This window comes from Heliangelus exortis, chromosome 16 (assembly GCF_036169615.1).
Source record: "Heliangelus exortis chromosome 16, bHelExo1.hap1, whole genome shotgun sequence".
NCBI classification, from domain to species: Eukaryota; Metazoa; Chordata; class Aves; order Apodiformes; family Trochilidae; genus Heliangelus; species Heliangelus exortis.
Window position 1 is genome coordinate 12424655 of NC_092437.1, and position 21508 is coordinate 12446162.

The 21508-nt window shown below is 50.6% G+C and overlaps 1 protein-coding gene across 3 annotated transcripts; it reads left to right on the forward strand.

Moving 5' to 3' along the window:
- The first annotated feature begins 1679 nt into the window (after window positions 1-1679).
- On the forward strand, window positions 1680-21343 carry SGK2 (serum/glucocorticoid regulated kinase 2). 3 transcript variants are annotated; one of them, XM_071760006.1, is made up of 15 exons: window positions 1680-1744; window positions 5203-5346; window positions 10409-10478; window positions 11709-11766; window positions 12563-12612; window positions 13207-13264; window positions 14270-14353; window positions 14662-14793; window positions 15245-15357; window positions 15893-15929; window positions 16478-16564; window positions 18767-18862; window positions 19133-19288; window positions 19675-19764; window positions 19962-21343. In XM_071760006.1, the coding sequence occupies exons 2-15, from the start codon at window positions 5295-5297 to the stop codon at window positions 20115-20117; spliced, it is 1239 nt and encodes a 412-aa protein (XP_071616107.1). In that variant the 5' UTR covers window positions 1680-1744; window positions 5203-5294; the 3' UTR covers window positions 20118-21343. The 3 variants fall into 3 exon arrangements, with proteins under 3 accessions (XP_071616107.1, XP_071616106.1, XP_071616108.1); XM_071760005.1 differs by lacking the exon at window positions 1680-1744 and adding an exon at window positions 4609-4714; XM_071760007.1 differs by lacking the exons at window positions 1680-1744; window positions 5203-5346 and adding an exon at window positions 6295-6546.
- The last annotated feature ends 165 nt before the right edge of the window (window positions 21344-21508 follow it).

A 21508-nucleotide genomic window follows, 5' to 3' on the forward strand; every position in this document is an offset into this window, starting at 1 on the left:
CAGTCCCCTCCAGCCTGCTGCTGCTGCAGACATTTTGATGCTGTGCTGATGCTGATGAAAGCGCAAGGGAACCCAGTGCTGTGGGAGATGTGCAGTGGAGTGAGCAAAATAAAACCCAAAATAGCAGCAGATTTAACTTGGACAAAGCAGAAATATTCTGAAAGCCAGCACGATGGCAAAGCCTGATCTCTGTTCCAAATGGCTTTTGTCTCCAGCTTCGTTCCCTCTGGTCATGTGCTGCAGCAATCCTCTAAACCTTCTCGTTCTGAAAATCAGACAAACAAAGGCCCTCTCTGCACTAGCAGGGAATGGATTTAATTCTCTCTCTGTCTTTTTGGTTCCTCAAGTACAGTGGAGACCTCTATTTGGGTTCATTCCCTGAGACACAAGGGTAACATAAAATCTGTTATCCTCATGCACCCTCATGGCTGTGTGACCCAATGGGATGGTTGGTTGGAGCTGGAGCAAGGGAAGGGCTGAGTCTGCTCCTCTCTTTATGCTGCAGATGGTGCTGATTGAGGACAGGTATGGTGCTGCCTTCCCCCCCCACGCAGGACCAGAGACCTTGGCTGTGGTGGCAGTTTGCTGTCTTTGTCTCATTAACCTAGGATGTTTGTGTTTGTGTGTGTTAACCAGTGTTGTCCACCAGTGATTTGATGTCTTTTTACCATCTGTGTATTCAAATCCCACCACAGTTCACCCTTTTGCTTCTGTAACAGCCTGTCCATCCAGCCACCCTTCTTTCTCCTCTCAGCTTTGGAATGTCACAGGTGAGACAGGCACATCTTGATGGCAAGAAGTCAGTGGTTTGACAAGTGCTGGAGGAACTGTGCTGCCACTCATGTTTCTTGTGAGACCTATTGGGGGTCCACTCCCACAGGAGGGGAAGGTGTCAAGGGCTTTTTGAGGGTGAAGAAAAACTTACCAGGTAATGAGAAAATAAGTCCTGCATATGAAGTCTGTAGTCTGGGTGAGAAGCAGGCTCCAGAAGTGATTCCTCCAGCATCCTCAACCATCAAGCTTATTTGGGCAGGGATGGTGACTGCTGGTGCTGGGCACTTGCAGAGAGGAAGGAAGAGAAATGGGGAGGAAAGAATGGAGGCTATGAATGGAGAGCAGTAGATCTTGGCTCCCAGAGGGGTCCTCTGGACTCAGCTCTGATGTTCCCGTGTGGCTCGATCCTCAATGGCTGCTCATATGCTTGTTCCTGAATACATTTGGCCCAGAGGAGAGTCACAAAGGACACAGAAGTGGGGCTGCAGGACACCCACAAAGTTCAAGCATGTAAAAACCCCTGGATCTCCTACCCTGTATGCAGTGCTGCTAAGGGATGAGGCAGCACCTTGCCCAGCTCCTTCCTTGCAATGGGTCGCACATCCAGGAGCTCTCACTGGTGTTTGGGTGGTGACCAATGCCTCATTACCTCTGCTGGGACCTGGCATGTGACCCACTAGAGTCACTGGCAAACAGAGCACTCTGTTCTGACCCTTTGCAGTTCCCTGCCACCGAGCTACCCTTTAATCCCCCCCAAGGGGGGATTTTCCTCTCTCAACCCAGCTCCGAGTGCCTCAGTCCCCTCGGAGCTCAGTGGCAGGGTAATCATTTACTTCCTGCCACAAGCCACTCCTTCGGACTTTCCCTTCGACCTTCAGACCGAATTGCCAAAATAAAACCAGCGGGAGGGCGATCGGCACCGGCTCTGGAGTGTGGTACTGCCCCAGCCCTGGACCCCAGCTCCCCTCAGGTAACACCAATTTCATTTCTCTGGGATGATCATGATTATTCCTTCTCTTAAAATGTTCCAGAACCTGTTTGGCTGGAGCAGAAGTTCTTGTGAACGACTTGGTCCTTGCTGCCAGGGACCCAGGTCTGGCTCAGGGACAGGAGCTGGAAGCAGAGAGGGTTTGATTTCCAGCAGTGAATTTGTTTCCCAGTTGTGGAGGAATCCAGAGAAGAAACAAGCAGCCTCCTGGCTCCCTCTGGAAATACTGTGTTAGGTGAAAAGGTTTCTTGCATCAACTGTGCCTCCCCCAGGAAACTTCCACCACAAGGAGCTTCCACCACCTTGCCCGTGCCTGCAGCCCAGCACCAGCTCACCTCCCCTGGGGAGCAGCCAGAAGTGCTTCTGAGCCTGAGGAATTTCAGGAGCTGGCAGATCAGCAGATGTAGCTGGTGCCTGACCGTGTGTGTGTCCCTCCATGTCCCTGAGCCACCTGCACAGGGAGGGGAGGCTTGGGCTGTGCTGCTGCCAGCACCAGAAGGCTGAGCTTTGCACCAGAAATTTAGGGTAATTTTGGCTGTGGTCTCCTGGGCTGCACCTCTGTGGCCAGGCTGGGCCTGGAGAAGCTTGGGGGTGGTGTTTGGCATCCCTGTGACACACAGCCCCTTGCCCCTGCCCAGCAGGACAGGGAGGATCAGAATCAGAGCAGGGGAACAGAGGTGGGCTTGGCAGAACCCAGGGCAGAGCTCACAGCTCCTGGGAACACCTCGAGCAGCACTTGACCCACCTTGGACTGGGCTGCCCACTGCCCCCAGTTTATTGAACTGCTGGAGACAATCTCCAGCCAAGGCAGCACCAGTTGCCTCCCCGGTTCCACACATGGATAAAAAGTGGCGAAAAACTGCATCCCACCCAGCAGTGCTGGAGCCAGCAGCTCATGGGCATGGAGCAGGGCAGCAGGGAGGCATTCCCAGAGATGCTTTGCCCACAAGCTTTGCCAACAAACCCAGCACTGTGCCAGCAGTGAGGGGTCTGTTTTCAGGCTCTCTGAGCCGTCTCCAAGCTGCTAAACCCTGCTCAATCCAGCTGGGAAACTCTGCCCTTGTCCCTGCCAGGCTGGTCACACGCAGGGCTTGAGCTTGAGTCAGGCTGACTGTGCTGTGAGAGAGAAGAGGCACTCACCAAACAGTTGTTTCTTCTCAGAAAATGCTTTAAAACATAGGTTGTAATGTGTCCTGAAGTCCTGCTGGGGAGGAGAGGACAATAAGCTGGAGAATTGCTCCTTCCCTGAGAACAAGGCCTGGCAGCTGCATTGCTTACAGCAAGGCTGCTTCCAGCTTTGTGTTGTTTATTCAGTAAGACAGTGCCTCTGCTTAAAAACTACTTGGAAAGAATAAAATCCCAGCTAACTAGTTTATTTGGAATAATAATGTCAGACATTTTCTCCTCCAAAGCTGTGAAAGCTTTACAAGCAACCTAATACTCTGCCATATTCATGTTTGAAGAAACAGAGTCACAGAAAGTTGCAAGAGTTGCTCAACCCCCCTTGAGCTGTCCTTCAGAATAAAAACCTGATTCTGAGCTGTCTCCTCTTGGCTCCTTTTACCAAAACATGGGAAACTTCCCAGCAGCCATGTGGGATTCCTTAGCAAAATCAAGGACAATGCCTTGGGCAGAGCCTTGGCTTTTAGAAGAGAGAAATGCAGAGAGGGGAAAAAAAAGCCCAAACTTTTAAAGAATCCCACTGGTCACCAGAAGTCTCTTTGGCTTTAAGACTTTCCTCTTAAAATGAAGAAGCAGGCTAAGACCTTATTATCCCTGTCCTATTCCTTACCCAACAGAGGTAACTGAATAAACAGACATTTTAGGTCACCTTTCTCTGCAGGTCAATGGCAACTGGCTTTCCAGAGAAATGTTTTTTTTAATCTTATCTGGACCCTTCCCTGCAATTCTGATTGCTCAGGACTGTTGGTTCCTTGGCAGTGATACTTTTATGGTTATGGCTAGTTAGGGAGATTAAGAGAGTACACATTTCCCTGTAAAATAGCATATATACACAGCAGATAAAGTGTTATATACTCCTCTGCTTGCAGTGGCAATAGGCTGGATTGTCCACTTGATGTGTTTCAGACTGGAGAAGCCACAAATGTGACTTCCCCAAGGAGAGCAGCACTAGCCAGGGGTGGACCAGGATCAGCCACTGCAGCTCTAGGAGCCATGAAGCCCCTTAACCCTAAACAGGGCTCAGGGAAGTGAAGGCATCTTTCCTCCCTTGGGGGCAAAAAGAAAATGTTTCCAAGCACAGGCAATGTCCAGAGGCTCTGAACTATGTCAGTACAGCTGGAAAATCATCTTTCTGCAGCCAGGGCTTGTTCCCACTCTGCCTGATTCTCCCACCATGGTCCCACTCCTGCCCATCCAGGAAACCTGCACTGAAGGGGTTAAATCACCCTAGAGCTGTCATCACCCCTGGACCCAAGTCCAGCCAGAAGTTTTCCTGGCAGAGAGGTGCTCTGGAGGGCAGGGAGCCACCATCCCCACACAGAAGATCATCCCCAGCAAAACTCAACACCCAGCCTAGGAGGTCTCCAGCTTTTCTAGAACTGTTGAATTGTGTTTAGGATCCTGTGGGTGCTGGGCAGGGGAAAAGACCAAACCCAGTCCAGGTGACAGCAGTGCATGGCCATGTCTGCAGCACCTGTAAGGATGTGTCCCTGCAGACCCATAGAATGCAAGCCCTCCCACCTTTGGCAGCTCCTTCAGCCTGGTACTGATGTGCCCCAGCATGGGCAAAAGCTGCTGCTGGATGTGGCTGAGGATGCAGGCTTGTCCTGCTCCTGTCCCACTCCTGTCCCACTCCTGTCCCTCCTGTCCCTGTTGCAGGGACAACTGCTTGCCAGAGACACCTCTCCAGGGAGACTCATGGTGCTCTCCAAGGGCAAAGCCTTCTGCAGCTGCCTCAGGCATTTGGTGGCATCTGATGTGAATCCCCAGGTGAGGATCTCTGCCATGCTGGGGATTTGCTGGTGGTTTGTGTGTCCCTGTGCTTCCAGAAAATATCTCCTCCTGTGCCAGGGAGCCATCGGTCCCCGGGGCAGTCACCCCAGGCACAGGGAGGCAAAATGAATCTCAGCACCTCAAATGCATTGAACAGCAAAATCCTCTCCTGAGAGCAGAAATCTGTATTTAGATATTTAGAAAAATTAGAATAAATCTGAATGTAGGCTGAATTTCTGCTGGGCAGAAGTCAGACAGGCACCCAGCACCACCCAGCTCTCACCCAGTGCCCTCTTGCCAGTCCCAAAGCACTGGCCAGAAAAATGCAAAGAGGGACACGGGAATGGTGACAGAGCCCTCAGTGACCCAGCACCCCAATCCCCACCAAACTGAGCTTGGGTGGGTGCTGGCTGGGTGAGGGTCCATGTCCCAGCACTGCACCCCAGGGCTTGTTTCCCTGACTCTTGTGTCCTTCACCTCTGCAGCTGGGGACACATCCACGTGCTCTGCATCCCGAGGACACCCAGAGACAACTGCTGGACAGCTGGGAGGAGAGGGGACTATTTTGCCTGGCTTTATGTACCTGGCCTGGATGGAGCCTTCCTCCACTGCTCTGGGGAAGACAAAGGGTAATGCTCCTGGCTGCTACGGTGTCACTAACCCCTGGGGACAGAGAGGGCATGGAGGAGGCTGTGGTCCTTAAGGACATGGTGTAGTAGTTAGCTTATGGTGTTGGTCAGGTTGGACTGGATGATCTTGGAGGTCTCTTCCAACCTAAAACATTCTGAGGCTTCCCTGTGGAGGTCTGCTGGCAGCATGGGGTGGTGGAGCCCTTCCCAGCAAGTGCTGCACGGAGCCCAGCTCCCAGGGGACCTGCAGGGGGGAAGGCAGAGGAGGTGCTTGTGTGCAAGGATGTTGAATGAGCAAAAGAAATTCAGGCATTGACCTGAGAGGGACCAATATTCCAAGCAACATGTTGTTTCCCTTGTTACACATGGCAATGAGCACATGAGATGTTTCAGATGGTTTCATCCTGGTAGCCAGAGTGTGGGGGAAGGAGATTTTATAGGTAATGACAATAGTAGAGAGAAGTGCTTGCTTTATTTTTAATGAAGAGAGAGAGAGGAGACACCAGCCCTCCTCTAATGTCTCCTTTTGCTCCAAGCTTAGTCTCTGTTCCCTCAAATCACCTCCCACACCAGGTTTTCTCCTCCACATGTGTTTATGTTTGCATTTATTCCTGTTGCAAAGCTCTGGTCTGCCTACCCCAGGCTGCAGTCTGCCAGGGGTGGTGGAGGACCCTGGAAGGAGCAGCTTCTTCTGGATTTGACCTGAACCAAATGACTTTTTTGACCTTCCTCCAAACTGCAGGACAGCAGACAAATTTCCAGCTTACTAACATGTAGAAAATCATTCTGAACACCTGAGATGCCAGCCAGGATGTAATTTACTCCTCCTTACCACCTGCACCCCTCACTCCTCATCCTGAACTACCACCCCCACCTAAATTCTAGCTCCTTGGTTATATCTAGCAGGTGTCTCTTTATTTTTTGCAGCTGATGAGCTTTTCCTGCTCTCTTTAAAGGGCAGCCAGCAGCAGTGGCTTGCTAGCCCTGAGGAGGTGTTCATAGGCTCCATGAGCTGCTGGAGGAAACAGAACTTTTCCCCTGGGAGTTTTAGGGAAAAGCCTTGGGACTCTTCTCTGCCAGGGCAGCCCATGGCAGGGTGGGCTGGTGCAAGGATGAGGAGCAAGGGGTGTCTGTGCTCACCAGCTGTGGATTGCTTCCCATGCTTCAGGACACAGCCTCTGCTGACAGATGTGTTCCCAGGTCTGTGTTTGATGCTTTGGTCTTGGTTTTCATGGGATTATTTTTTTCCAAAGTCTTCCAAGTTTTAGCCATCTTTAGCTGGTTGGTTGGTTGGTTGGTTTTGCCAGCTTGGCATGTAGGTTTTCTCTGAAGTAGAGAGGGTTGTTTGCCTCGGGGCTGCAGCTTGTCCAGAGTCAGGGTTGCTTGGCTGAGGTTCCTGCTCTGGTTTGCAGTGTCCCTGGGGAAAGGATCCTCAAGAGAAAACAGGACAAGCCAGGAGCCCTGCAGAGGACAGTACAAAAGCTTCTCCAAGTGCAAAAGTCCCTTGAACTCTTTCCTTGCCTCCTCCTGGACTTGCTGGCTGCTGTAGTGTCTTAGTGGAAATGTGGAAATGGAAGTGGAGTTCAGTGCTGGCCTGGAGCTATCTCTTAGATCTGTAGCAGGGATGAGCTTGGGCTGCTTTTTCTTTTTTCTTCTTCTTTTTTTTTTTTTTTTTTTGCCAGTAAAAGCATCTGTTTGCTGGAGTCCTCCTTCCCACATCCCCCTGTGCTCCTTCTCCAAGCTGAAACTGGGGCATCCCCCCACGATGCTGCAGGCAGCCCCTCTGCTGGATGAAAGCTGTGGTTTGTCTTGGGCACCCTTCTCCCAACCTGACCCCTCCGGAGGTTGTGCTGCTACCAAAACATCACCTTGCTGGCCCTCCTTGCCTCCTGAGCTGGCCACTGGCCCTTCCCAGGAGCACGGAGAGGACGAGGCACTTGCTCGGAGGGGTTTGCAATCTAGGTTAGGTAGGAAAGTGCTGCTGAGAGCAGTGACATCAGGGTGGGAGGCAGCCTGCAGATGACGACTCCGTGAGGTTTCCTCTCCGTGCGCGAGGTACGCGCTGCGTTCCTGCTGTGTTTGTAGCAAATATCCCTGGGCCAGCGTGGGAATGTGGGTCAGTGCTGGGGGAAGTGGTGAAGGAAGAGGGAGCTGCTTGTGCTGTGCCGGGAAGAAACCGTATGTTACTGAGGGATGTGTGTGGTGGGGGGTTTTTGGCTGCGGGAACTGCTCCAACTTGTAAGCAGCAGCTTTGGGGTGTGGGAGGAGGTGCCTGGGGATGCCTCTGGCCTGAGGGTTGGGGTGTGATGGGGGTGGAGGTGTGGGGTGCAGTGGTTTGTGTTCCTGGCGTGTGCTGCTCGCACCGTGTCAGGAAACTCTTTGACTTGCTTGCTGATGCTCCCTGGCCGTGCCTGGAGCATCCCTGCTGCCCCAGCAGGCAGAGGGAGGGATGCAGCCAGGCATGGATCACCGAGGGCTCCAGTGTATTTTCGTGACCTATTTCTGATTCTGTTGTTCAGCGTGTGCATGCTCAGGAAATCTTTGTGCTTTCAGGGGGGTAAGGTTTGTTAGTGATAAGGAAAAGCCTGTCCAGGAGATTGAAAGCAGAGACTAACCTGGCTTTGAAGGTGAACTTGGGCTGGGGAGGGTGGCTCTGAGCCAGGTACAGGAGGGGGATAGACTTATCCTAAAAATGTGCATGGTACTTCAGTGCAAAAAGGGAGGCTCTTGCCTCACAGCGAGTGCTTTTAATGAAACAGCCTTGTTGGAAAATGCTGCTATAGGTCAGCAGGGACTTCTTGAGTAGCTTCACTTCCAGCAAAGACACAGTGGAGCAGAATTGGGCTGGTAGAAGGAAGCATGAAGGGGCTGCCAGGCTCTGGTTATGGAAGAGCTGTGCAGCCTTTGCTCAGCAGCCGTGCTCCTGCCCAGCTGCAGGTTGGGAGACCTTGCTAAAGCAGCCTTGTCCAAGCCCCTCAGAGAGCCAGCAACTTGTCCTGCATGGTGCTCTGCCAGCAAGTACCTCCAAGCCAGGGGGATGCATTTGTGGCTTGCCCACCCATGTCCCACTCCTTATTTCCCCTCCCAAGTCTGGGATCAGAACAGTGTTGGTAGCAGGAAGCTGACCCTGGGAGCCAAACCCAAGCTTGTGGAGTTTCAGATTTGAAAGGAAGAGGCTGCATCACCTGATGGAGCTGCACATGTGGACTCAGAGTGATGTGTTAAACTTCCTGGGCTTGGTTGGGTTCTGTCTGTGTGCTCTGGCCATCCCCCCCCCCCGAGGGGGATCTTCTGCACCAGATCCTCCCTGGTGCTGAGACTTGAGTGAGTGATGCCTGCTCCAAGACATCAGACTGATGTCCCTCTGCTGGGACAATGCTGTCTGTCCAGCCTGTGGGACAGGCACAGCCCTGAGGCAGGCACTGGGTGACCTTCAGTAGATTTCAGTGAGCCATAGAGAGCAAGATTGTTGGGGGAAATAAGGAGTATGCCCAGTGGGAGGAGATGGGGGTTGATCCATCTGGGTGCTGTCTGCCTGCTGCAAGGCAAAGTATTTGAGCATGTCAGTGTCTCAGAGCAGCCTGATGGTGTCAGCTCACTCACTGAATGGTTTGAGTTGCTTTAAATTCCTTTCTCCTCCCCTGTCCATTCAGAAACCCAGAAACCGCAGCCTGGTTATTGGCTCCTCACCACATCACAGAATTCCAGGTTGGAAGGGAGCTCAAGGATCATCTGGCCCAACCTTTTTAAGTAGGAACATGGCTTAGAAGGCATGGCCCAGCACCTTGTCAAGCTGAGTCTTAGAAGTGTCCAGTGTTGGGGAATCCACTGCTTCCCTGGGGAGATGATTCCAACGTGTGATTGTTCTCGTAGTGAAAAATCTTTTCATGTCCAGTTGGGATCTCCCCAGGGGTAAATTGCACCCATTACTCCTTGTCCTTTCCATGTAACTCCTATACAAGGAGGGCTCCATTCTCTTGGCAGCCACCCAAGCTACCAACCTGCACCCAGGTCCCAGAACTGCTGCAGTGCCTGGTTTGGGTGCTCTCTGGAGCAGGGAGGTCCTGCAACCTGCCAGATCCCAAGAGCTGTGTGGGAAGGGCTCTGCAAACAGGCTGGTGTTTGCTTCAAAGTTTGTTGCTGTCCTGCAAACCCCTTGCTCAGAAAGATGGGGTCAGGCAGTTGGTGTTGCTAAGTCCTTGGGCTGTAGAAGAGCTATTCCAGGATGCCAACAGGCTTGTGTTTACAAAGGTGGAGGAATTAATGTGTTTTTTGGGAGGAATAAACTTTTCTGTGAATGTTTTAATTTTTTCTCTTTCCCTTCAATAGCAAAACCAGGGCTGAGCCAGGGGGTAAAAAGGAGTCTTGGAATATTTTTGTTACCCACAGCAAGCAGAACGAGAGACTCCTCCATACAGGTTGCACTTCTCAGGCTTTTCCCTAGCTCAGGCAGGTCTGGGAGGAGCAGGCTCAGGGCTTTGCCTCTCTGCAAGGGGAGAGGTGATGAGAGGTGATGTGATGATGGGTGGGGGTGCTGCCTGCAGGGATGCTCCCTGGTGGGAATCCCAGCTTCTGGCACTGACTGCATGTCCCTGGGCAAGCTGCTTGTGTGTGTGCTGGCTTTACCTCCTGCAGAGCCCTGAAAGGTTTCATTCATGTCCTTAATTAAGTGCTGAATGAAAGGGGCAGGGGATGTGCCAAGGGTGTGACATATCCCAGCACAACCTGGGCCTTGTGAGCGCTCTCCTTGTCCCTCCTTGGGACCCGGGGGTGGCTCAGGGAGGCTCAGTGGTGGTGATTTAACCCACGTTACACAGACACACGCTGTGGGTCAGGGTGCTCATCCCCGTCCTGTGAGCTATTGAGGGCTCCTGGCTGGGGTGGGAGGGGAGCTGTCCTGGTTCCTATAATTTCCTGGTTATTTTGGTATGTGGGTGGAAGGGGGAGGAGAGTGGCTGTGGTGGGAAGAGCAAGGTCAGAAGAAGAACAAATGTGCCTCTGTGCACTTGTGATGGTGCCACCAGCTGATCGGGGGCTTCCTTACTCCAACTTTCCTTCCCAGAACTCATCAAGCACGGCCGGGAGAGGATAGGAAACACCATCAAGGCCTCCGGTTCCAGGCTCTGCTCCTAGTGAGTACAAAACCTTCCCAGTGGGATGAGAGCCCTTTAAAAGCTCAGCCTGACAAACCCCTGTGCTGGCTGAGCCGTGGATGGAGCTGGCTGGCACCGGCCAGCTGTGGGCAGGCCCTGGGGACAGCCACCAGCATCTCCTGGCAGGGGCAGCACGGAGGAGGGGGGCTCTGGGATGGCCACGGGTCTGCACCTGGTGATGTGTGGGGGTGGAGAGGGGGAGCACCCACAGGTGAGATCTGGGGGAGGTCAGAGGGCCTTTGCACCCCCTTTTGGAAAAGGTTGGGGAGGTGGGAGCCTTCAGAGCTTCCCTGGGGTGTAAGAGTTTGGTGGGGCTGAGGGGGAATGGGCAAAGGTCTGGGCAGGGGAGAAGGATATAGAGCTTTGCTTTTTTTTTTTTTTTTTTTTTTTTTTTTTTTTTTTTTTTTTTTTTCCTTCTTCTTCTTACTTCTTTCATCTCTTTAATACTGGCTTTTGCATGGAGGAACCATTAAAACCAAAGGCAGAAATCCCTGGGGTTCATCCATCCCTAGACAGTGAGCAGGGGGGCTCAGGACCAACAAATGTTACTCAAGTCCAAGTTTTCCATTCCCAGCAGCAGTTGTGAGCCCCCTGCTTTAATGCCTCAGCTCACACCCATGGCCAGCCCCTCCTCCCTGCAATATCAACAGCTCCAAACTGTCCTGGTCTGTCCCAGCCTGGGGAACAGCTTCCAGCTACTGCCAGCCTGGATGATGTGTGGTGGTTGGACCCAACTGGACTCTCCTGGCTTCCCTGTGGGGACACTCCTTGGGTTGCAGGGATGGGTGCTGCAGCATCCCTGTGTTGTGGGGAGGGGGCTGGCCATGGTCAGGAGGGCTGCAGCCTTGTTTGGCCCCTGATGCTGGGGCTGTGCTGGTTTCCACGTGGTAGGACCCTCACCAGTTACTGCCACTGCCAATGAAAGGCTAACTGTGGTTTTAATGTGCTTGTTTAAATCATTTGTCCTCCCAGGAGCCTTCCCCTGGATCTCCTGCCAGCATGCACCCACTTGTCCTCTGCCTCCCCCAGTGCTATTCCCATCCCTTGGGAGCAGCAGTGCTACCAAGGGGGCAGCTGGAGAGCTCAGCTGAAGCCTCCTGTGATGGAGGAGACCATGCCCTAGGGGCTGTGCTGGTCCTTGGCAGGTTTATGTTGTGAAGGTGTTTCCCCTGGGTTGTGTTTTCACCACTGGGTTCTTCTCTTTCCAAGTGCTGAACGAGTTGCTTTTTTAATGGATCGTTCCCGAAGCCCGGACAAAAGCACCCAGGTGAGCTCATGGCTCTGAGACAGCAAACCCTCACCTTTGGGATGGAGAGGGGTGGTATTTGTAGGAGAAAGGCAAGGAGAGCCTGTCTTAGCCCCATGGGAGAAATACTGCTACCTTATCCCTATGAGTGATTCTGGGTAGAGAGGAAGAACAGAGAGGCCCCATGTGGCCTTTTGGACAAGGGGTAATGCTCCCAGAGCCTGCAGTGGAGAAGATTCCAGGGGAGCAGGAATGGAAGGAAGACTGTGTATCTATATATGCCCTCCTTGTCATTGGGAAGAGGGCTGAGCACCTCTTTGGTGCTGGGTGTGTGGAAAGCCCCGTCCCAGGCTCCAGACTTGGCAGCTTTGGGGGTTGATGGGAATGGGCCAGGAGCTGCAGGGTTTGGGGGGGATGCTGATGTCCTTTTGCAGGAATGTTCCTGTCTCAGGGCTGTGCACAGGGCTCCTTGCCTAGCAGAGGCAGTGGTGAGTGAGTGCCTGGCTGGCTCAGTGCTGCTGTGGGCACCTGTGCCACGCAGTGCCTTTCTTCTGTGGCAGCATAGCAGGTCTTGGAAGCCTCAAGTCTGGAGCCAAGCAGCCCCTTGGTGCTCTTTGTGAGTACAGGATGAGATTCTAGCTTAGTACAGCCTCTAGTTGCACCATTGCTCCATTTTCCCTTTCCTCATCATGTTGTTTACCAAGGCACTCGCTGTGGTTTTGCTGATGGGTGTTGCTCAAAGGGATCTGTGTTGGGGAACAGAAAGCACAACCTGGGGTGAGGTCCTTGGGACTAATGTTACTGTTGTCCTCCCTAGCCTCCAACACCAACAGACAACATCAACCTTGGACCTTCTGCTAACCCAAAGTAAGCTCCCTGCACAAGCCAGGTGGGGTGTGGAGCTTGTGAAAAATCTGACTGGGGAATGCAGTTGGTTCCATCGTTCCCATGGGTGGTGCCTGCAAAAGCCCAAACAATTGCATTACTTGGCTTTTAATACCCTGTGTGCCACCAGTGCCAGCTTCCACGACACAGAGCTGGAGCTGGTCCCTGTGCCCATAATCATCCCCTGCTGCCCCTGTCTGCACCCCTTGTCCCACTTCTCTTCAGAGATGGCAAGGGAAGAGCTTCCTTGTCAAAGCTGGCTCCCCATCTTCTCTGTAGCAATGGGGATAATTTTCCCCCTGCCCACGTGAAGGTGCCACTTGGTCTCCACTCATGCTTTCCCCTCCTGCCTTGTTCAGCAGGGGTGTTGCTGAGGGATTGTTCACCCTCTTCTGGGTGCACCCCCCCAGGGTGTGAATCCCCTGCTTGCTGGGAGCGAGGGTCACCCATCCAGTGCCCTTTAATCCCTTTCACAAGCACTCGTGCTTCCAAGAAGGAACATCCATGTTGATGGTGGGGTTGCTGTTGCATGTTTTACTCACAGAAACATTAACCTGTTTCAATCTTGCCCAACAGTGCCAAGCCAACAGACTTTGACTTCCTGAAGGTTATTGGCAAAGGAAGCTTTGGAAAAGTAAGTGGATTTGTACTAGGTGAGCTCTTTAGAGGCAGTTTGGAAAGGGACTTCCTTACTGAAGGAGTTTCTGGCTGTGTCCTTTGCTTGTACCTCTTCACAGGGACTTGGCCAGAGTGGGACTGAAACCAGATGAGAACTGAGACAGGGTTTTACCATAGAATTGTCAGGGTTGGAAGTGACCTTTAAGATCATCCAGTTCCAACCCCCCTGCCATGGGCAGGGACACCTCCCACCGGATCAGGTTGCTCAGAGCCTTGTTCAGCCTGGCCTTAAAAACTTCAAGGGATGGATGGGGCTTCCACCCCATCCTGTGCCAGTGTCTCACCACCCTCATGGTGAAGAACTTCTTCCTAATATCTAATCTAAATCTCCCCTCCTTTAGTTTGAATCCATTCCCCTGTGTCCTATCACTCCCTGACACCCTAAAAAGTCCCTCCCCAAGCTTTCTTGTAGCCCCATTCAGATACTGGAAGGCCACAATAAGGTCTCCTTGGAGCCTTCTCCTCTCCAGACTGAATAACCCCAACTCTGTCTATCTTTTTAAAACTTCTGTATTCATAGTCCAGTCTTACTTTGAGCTGTCCTGCAGCCTCTCCAAGGACAGAAGTGTGAGGTGCTTCATGCTCAGGGTAGTGATGGTGAGGAGCAGTAGCTTGATTCAAAGTAAGCTTCAGACTTGTCCAGCTGGCTAAGGATCTGTAGAGAATTCTCTGCCTTGTGAGACCGTCAGGACCAATTTTAAGTGAGACTATCTCCATGTCCTCCAAAACCCCTGCCTTTTGGCTATGAAAGGGATGGATGTGGAGACCTCTTGTGCCTTTTTCTGGGAATGAAAAAGTGGTGGAAAGTCAGTGGGTGGAGGCTGATCTTCAAAACTTTGTACCTGAGCCTCTGAAGCTGCAGTCTGTGTATAATCACTCACAAGAGTTTTGGGTTGTCCTAAGGAAACACTAACCCAGTGGAGGTGAGACTGGAACCTGTGACCAGGGCTCTCTGTTGCAGGTTCTCCTGGCCAAACGCAAATGTGATGGCACTTTTTATGCTGTGAAAGTCTTGCACAAGAAAACCATCCTAAAGAAAAAAGAGGTATGTCTGCTCTCCTTGGCTGTTTCTGCAAGTAGTGGGCAGTGTATCTGCAGTCCTGGTAAGGCAACTGAGGTGTCTTGTGGCTGAGTGAGCATTCGTGTGGACAAGTCGTGTGTTAAACCTGGGGTTTCTGTGCCAGGGGAAAATGGAGAAGAACTGAGATGAATCAGGTTAGAGAGAGTGGATCCCTTCCTGGGGCTGGGGATGATACCCTAGGCCTCCCAGCTCTTGTTTTGAAAACAGCAGTGAGCATCAGACTGGACTGAACCCTTGCCTGAAGCTCTAAAGCCTTGCCTGCTTTTTGGTAGCAAAACCACATCATGGCAGAGCGCAACGTGCTCCTGAAAAATGTCCAGCACCCCTTTCTTGTGGGACTCCATTACTCCTTCCAGACCTCTGAGAAGCTTTACTTTGTGCTTGACTACGTAAACGGGGGAGAGGTGAGTGCACATACAGGCTTTTAATCCTCTGTGTGTCTTTTTCTGTGCTGTCTGGAACTGGCTGGGAGGTTAACATGGGTGTTTTATCCCAGTCTAACTCATGCTGTACATCTCAGGGTTCAGCTTCATGCACATAGCACCCTTCATTGCCATGCTACAGCTGTAATTGGCCTCTGGGTTGTAGCAAGCCAGAAAGCATAACAAGATCACTAGATGACCCACCAGCTGTGGGACAATGAACTAAGATGATGATATAAAAGGAGGACAAATTAAGCAATCTAAACACCTTTACAGAAGTTGCTTAAAGTCACTTGGCTTGGGCTTATTTGGTGCTGATCGTGTGCCACTTGCAGTAAATTTATTTTCATTCAAGTAGCTGGCTTTTAGGTTTGTTGCAGACAACCTTTGGTTATTCAGAGAAGAAATGATCAGCTTTATGATCCATTTGCAGCTCTTCTTCCACTTGCAAAGGGAGCGTTGCTTCCGTGAGCCCCGGGCCCGATTCTATGCTGCAGAAGTTGCCAGTGCAATTGGGTACCTGCATTCCTTAAACATCATCTACAGGTAAGGAATGTGGGTAGCTGGAGAGAGCCAGGGCACCAGCTCTGCCCTGCCAGGCTGTGGGGAGGGCTGTAGAGGGAAAGGATTTCTCCTGGGGCCATGCCAAGTGGAGGGCTGGAGTAGCTATGCCAGGCAAGGCAGTGCACTGCTGGGATTTTACCATGCAAGAGGGGGGATGTCTGCGTGGGACCTCAGGGGCAATCAAAACTCCCAGTCTGGTAGTGGGAAGGAGAATGGTTGAGTGAAAAGAAGGTAAAAGTTGGCACAGGAAGGGAGAGAATGCCTCTTGGTCCTGATTTTTATGTGGATGTGCTGGGAAATGCAGGCTGACATCTGATCCTGTATGAGCACAATCTTTGTCTGCTTGCATACATGAGATGCTGATACCCAACAGTGATGGGAATCTGCACTTGGGAAGGTCTTGGTGAACTGGGTTGGGAAGTCTTGTTAGTTCCTGTTCTTAGTGGATGGTCCTTCAGATCAAGCTTTTTCTAAAAAATTGGCCAAATCTGCTCAAACAGCATTCTTTGTCTTACAGGGATTTAAAACCTGAGAACATCCTCCTGGATTGCCAGGTATATTCACAGCTCGTGCTGTTTTCTGCATTTAAAAGCACCAGGACTATAAACAGAGGGTTCTGGTTCTGCAAGCTGGTCTGTACTTCATGTCCTGCATAGATTCTGTATGTATGCACTGCTGCATTTCTGTGCAGGCCCTGCAAGAGGGGATGAGCCAGCCCTCTGCAGAACTGCACACTTGGGACCTTCTCAGCTTCATTCCCAAAAGCTGGGACCTAACCTGTGGACAGGGATCAGGGGTGGTAAGAGCAAGTTGCTGGTCCTGCTTGGGTGGTGACTTCTATATAAATTTTCTTTGGGGTAAATTGGAGGCAACACAGCAGTGCTGGATCTCTTCATAGTTATGCTGTTGTAGACAACTTAAAAAAAAATAATCTAGATACTGCTTTCTATGTAGACTCCTGTACTTTAGGATGTCCAGAGAGGAAGTAGATGAGCAGTGGGGAACTAAAACATCCGTGAGATGCAATGTGAAGGTTGAAGCTTTGAAATCCTGTCTCCTCTCTGGAAAGAGTGGACAAGCTGAAGTTTCTCCCTTCTTTTAGGGACACGTAGTACTGACAGACTTTGGGCTCTGCAAAGAAGGAATGGAGCAAGAGGAGACAACTTCTACTTTTTGTGGCACTCCTGAGGTACAGCATGTGCTGGGGTTTCACTGCAACCTGGGGTGTGAAAACCTGCAGAGACTGGGTCTGGGTCTGACTTGTGTGGCTGCTCAGCATCTCAAGTTAGGGGCTCTGACTTGGACCTTTGGGGCTCTTTGGGGTTGTCAGCTTGAAGCTGGAGTCCAGATAAGGCAGAAAGAGAGCTGTCACCTGTAGCAGCTGATTGGTGCTCTCAATTTGCTGCCCTATAGGGGCAGGGATCCTTATACTTGGTCTTGTGAAACTGGGGCTGCTCCAGGTGGCTCTGGAGACAACCTTGACACTGGACCCCATGAGCAAGGCTGTTTGCAGGCTGTTTGCCTGCTCTGATGCCCTGGAGCTGCAGAACCAGGAGCCTGCTGCTACTGAACGTGCACAGGACCTTGCTGTGCTCTTCTGCATCTCCTTGGTACTCAGGAGCTGCAAGGCACCCTGTGCAGAGGAGACCAGGCTCTCCTCAGGAATGGGAGCACTCCCCAGAGGGGAGGAAATGCCAGTTCTCTGTTGCACTTCAAATAAGTTTCACAAAGCCTGTTGCCAGTTTGGCTTTTGGAGGCTTTTTTTTCCCCCCCTCCCCCTGTTTCTAACTGAACTGGGGATCTTGGAAGCACTTTGGGCATGGCAATACATGTGGCTTGCTGCCCTGCCTCAGGGAGCTTGAAGAAGGGTCTGTTAAAAAAAAAAAAAAAAAAAAAGGTAACTTTCAGTATTGAAGCTCAATGGAAGTGGGATGAAAAATTCTGGTGGCAGCCCCTGGCTTTCAGTGGGGACTCACTTGTGCAATAGTACAGCAGGAATCAGGCAGGAATGTTTGACCTTTGTTTTGTAGGGGTTTTTTTTTTTTTGTTTGTTTGTTTGGGGTTTTTTGTATGTGTTTGGGTTTTTTTTTTCCTGCCCTAGATAAAGAGGCTGATAATGTGCAGAGAGAATTCTGGGTGAGATTGGGTTCAACATAGTGCTTGTTCTGGGTTCTGCTTGAATTCTGGTCTGCTCCTTGGTGGTGGTTATTGGTAGTTGTCAGGGTTTAACACTGGCCCGGCAATTAAACCGAGTACCAGACGCTCTCTATTAATCTCTCTCTCCTCCCTGATAAGAAAGGAGAGAGATAAGGGAGAGAGACTTATGGGTTGGAAACTAAACTACACAGCTTTAATGAAATAGTAATGATAAATAGGAAAAATTTACTAAATATATACAAATATACAAGAAAATGGATACCACATTCCTCCCCCCTTTCCCCCAATAGCTCTCACGTCACCACCGAGGCTGCAGGGCAGCCCTGGGAAAGTCCAGGCTGGACTCCTGGAGTCGGCAGCAGTTGGGAACTGGAGGCAGGAACACACAGATAAGGGCTGGCACGGATCAGGAGCACAGGCAGAGGAATGGATGGGATCCTTCCAGGATGCCGGGGTGAAGGAAATGGAAGCAGGAAAGGCAGGAAGGGCAGGCAGCCAGAAGCTGGAAATCAGGAAATTTGGCTTGGCCCTCGTGATCCCTCAAATTTATACTGAGGATGATGTATATGGGATGGAATACTCTGTTTGGTCAGTTCTGGCATCTATCTTGTCCCTTCCTCCCCAAAGGAGGCTGCAGGTGGGACCTCTTTATGTTTTCCTCAGAGCTGAGCAGTGTCCTTGGCTCTGCACACCAGTCTCTAGCAGTAACTATAAACATCAAGTGTTATCAGTCCTAGAAGCACACACTGTCTGAGAAACTTGCTGTGAATTTCAGCAAGTGCAACTACTTACAAGAGACTTAGCTGAAAGCAAAAATACAAGACAGAAAATCACCTTTATCCTGGCCCAAACCAGGACAGTAGTTCTGGTGCTTTGGGCAGACTTACTGGGACTGAAAACTGCAGCTTTCTCCAAAGCAGAAGGAGCCTCTTAGAGGTGGACTGTGTCAGAGCAGGAGGAGCTTGCTGGCTGAGCTGTAGTGAGCAGTGAATCCTTACATGAGTCCTCTTTAGGAGGAGAAATTTCTGTAGTCCAGAACAACACTTTGAGGAGGATAGGGAGGTGTCTTTCAAACCCATTGCTCTGAAGCAAGTGGGAAATGTATTGAAGCAGATTAGGAACTGCATCAATGTGCTTCCTAATGGCTCAGCTGGAATGGCAGCCAGGTTTCCAAAGCCCAGCTCAAATATTTACTTCTAATTTAACTGGAATATTTGCTTCTGACTCTTCCCAGTACTTGGCTCCCGAGGTGCTAAAGAAGCAGCCATATGACAGGACAGTAGACTGGTGGTGCCTGGGAGCTGTTCTCTATGAAATGCTCTTTGGACTGGTAAGTTTGGAAACTGGTTTACTCTACATGGTGGAGAATTCATTTTTGAAAGTTGTGGTGTGAGGTTGGTCTGATGTTCATATCATACCTGACACAGATGCATGAATCCTGAACCAGATGACCTGGTTCCATAATACCATTGCTCTTTTAGACAAAGATGTGGCAGTTCTCCCTCATCCACTTGCTGCAGGGCTTGTTTTGACCTGCAATGTGTGGCTGCTTATGGTAGCTCCTGTTTTACCTGGCTGCTTCTCCTCTCTTTCAAATTAGCCTCCTTTTTACAGCCGGGATGTGTCTCAGATGTATGACAACATTCTGCACAAGCCACTCCAGATTCAAGGAACCAAAACTGTGGCAGCTTGTGACATCCTCCAGGGACTTCTTCACAAGGACCAGAAGAGGAGACTGGGTGCCAAGACAGATTTTGTATGTTGCTTCCATTAGGATCAGGAGGGAGGGTGGATAGGAAAATTCTCTGTGCTGAGCCTTTCTTTCATAACAGCACTGCCTTGGAAAAAGGTTTCTATGCAGGCTGATGTCTCTCCAGCTCCCTAAAAGGGGTTTGTGGGGTTAAATTCAGTTTCCAAAGGGAAACACTATGACTCAAGGTGTTTCCTCAAGCTAGAACACCAGTGTGTGATGGTGTCACCTCCCTTCAAGGGGTTATTGGACCATGACCCTCGTGTATTAAGGATTTGCTACATAGGCCCCTATATGGGTATGTGGTAGCTCCACGTCTTGCTTAAGGCACTTAAGGTGCTGGAAAAGGAGGATTGGCAGAAGACTGACTTTTTTCCCCCTGTTTTATGCAGCTTGAGATAAAGAGTCATGTATTCTTCAGCCCAATAAACTGGGATGACCTGTACCACAAGAGGATTACTCCTCCATTTAATCCCAATGTGGTGAGTGTTTCTGTTGATCCCTGTTATACAGTGGTACAGAAGGAATCCTCTCCAGATGTCTTCTGATGCTGAGGGTTGGGAGCTGTGAATCTGGTGATGGTAACAGAAGAGCAGCTCTTAGACTGTCTGAACATAAGTGGTTGGTTGGGGTCTGCTCTCTCAAAATGACCATGTTGCCTCTCTGCTCCTTGGCTTAGGCTGGTCCAGCTGATCTGAGACACTTTGACCCAGAGTTCACCCAAGAAGCCATCTCTGCCTCCATCACCCACACGCCTGACCTAGCAGCCAGCAGCTCCAGTGCCTCAGATGCATTTTTAGGCTTTTCCTATGCACCAGCTGAAGAGGACATCTAGGTTTTATATAGCCTTTGAGAAGCCAGGTTTTTAACTGAATGTGTTTTTATGTTTGGTTTTTTGTTTTGGTTTCGCTTTTTTTTTTTTTTTTTTGGTTGTGTGCTTTTTTTTTTTTTTTTTTTTCTGAGAGAGAGAGAGAGAGAGGATTGGTACTGTGCTTTGCTCATGGCTTAAGGAAATTGGGACTAATACACTAACTGGCTGGGATGGAACAGAGCTCTTAACTTTTGCTGTTTGGTTTTCCCTCTAAATGACTGTTCTCCTGGCTGGGAAAGTAAGACACTTATTATTATTTATTATTATCACCTCTCAAGTATCTTGTGCTACTTGGCAGAATTGTTTTCACTCTGTGGTTGTACTTACGGTTGAGGTACATACCACCATTCACATGAACAGCCATGTCTCTAAGTGGCCACTTTTGGGGTTTTTTTTCTTTTTTTTTTTTTTTTTTGGTGGAACTCACTCTGCCCAGCTGCTTTGTCCCCATGCCCAGCAGAGAGGGAAACTTCACACTACCACCAGCAGTGGCTTCTTTAAGTAGGCTGAGCCACTCCTGGACTGAATTGGGCTTGGAAATTGCTCATCAGTTGTTGATCCAAAGGCAACTTCCAGCTCTTTAAATCCTGACCTATATCCTGGCCCTTCCTGCTGGCGAGTTCCTCCCCAGGATACATGGACCATCTTTGGGTTTGGGATGCTGCTGGAGCAACAAAGGGGCTGCTATGGAGGAGCTGGTGTGTGTGTGGGGGGGAAACCCTGGGGAAAATGGGTGTGGGGAAGGGGCTGAGCTGCTTGCCAAAACAAAAATAACCTGTTTGGGGTGGTGGGGGGATGTTTCCACAGCATGTTCTTGCCTGTCCTGAGGCACACACAGCACCCTGCAAGGATGGGGCAGGGAGGGTGGAGGGGGGTCCCCTGGAAACACCCCTCACTGATGTACCACAGTTGTTTGTTTATTCAGCCTTAATTTCCACGCTGGTGTATTTGTTGAATGTCACTTCCTCGTGTTTTCAGTGTCTTTTTGTTGCTGGGGGGAGGAAAAAGGGGCCCGAGAGCTTCCAACTGCACCCTGGGGATAAAACATGGGGGGGAATCTAAAGGCTGTGTGATGCTCACGCTGTTGGGAAGCTTGTGCTGGAACTATTTTTTTTTATTGTTTGTTGTGTTTTTTTTTTATCAGACTTGTCATCAGAAATCCAACATGGTTTATATTAAAGTGCATACACCTTGCCTGCTTCCTCTCTCCTGTCTGTAACAGGGGCCAAAGAGGGGGGGACAGAGGGGTGGGTGGCTTTAGGCTGGGGCTGAATGAAGCAACTTACCGAACCTTTTTAAATTAAATAATTCCTACTCCAGGCTCAGAGAGTCATGAGGATTTGTACTTCTTACTG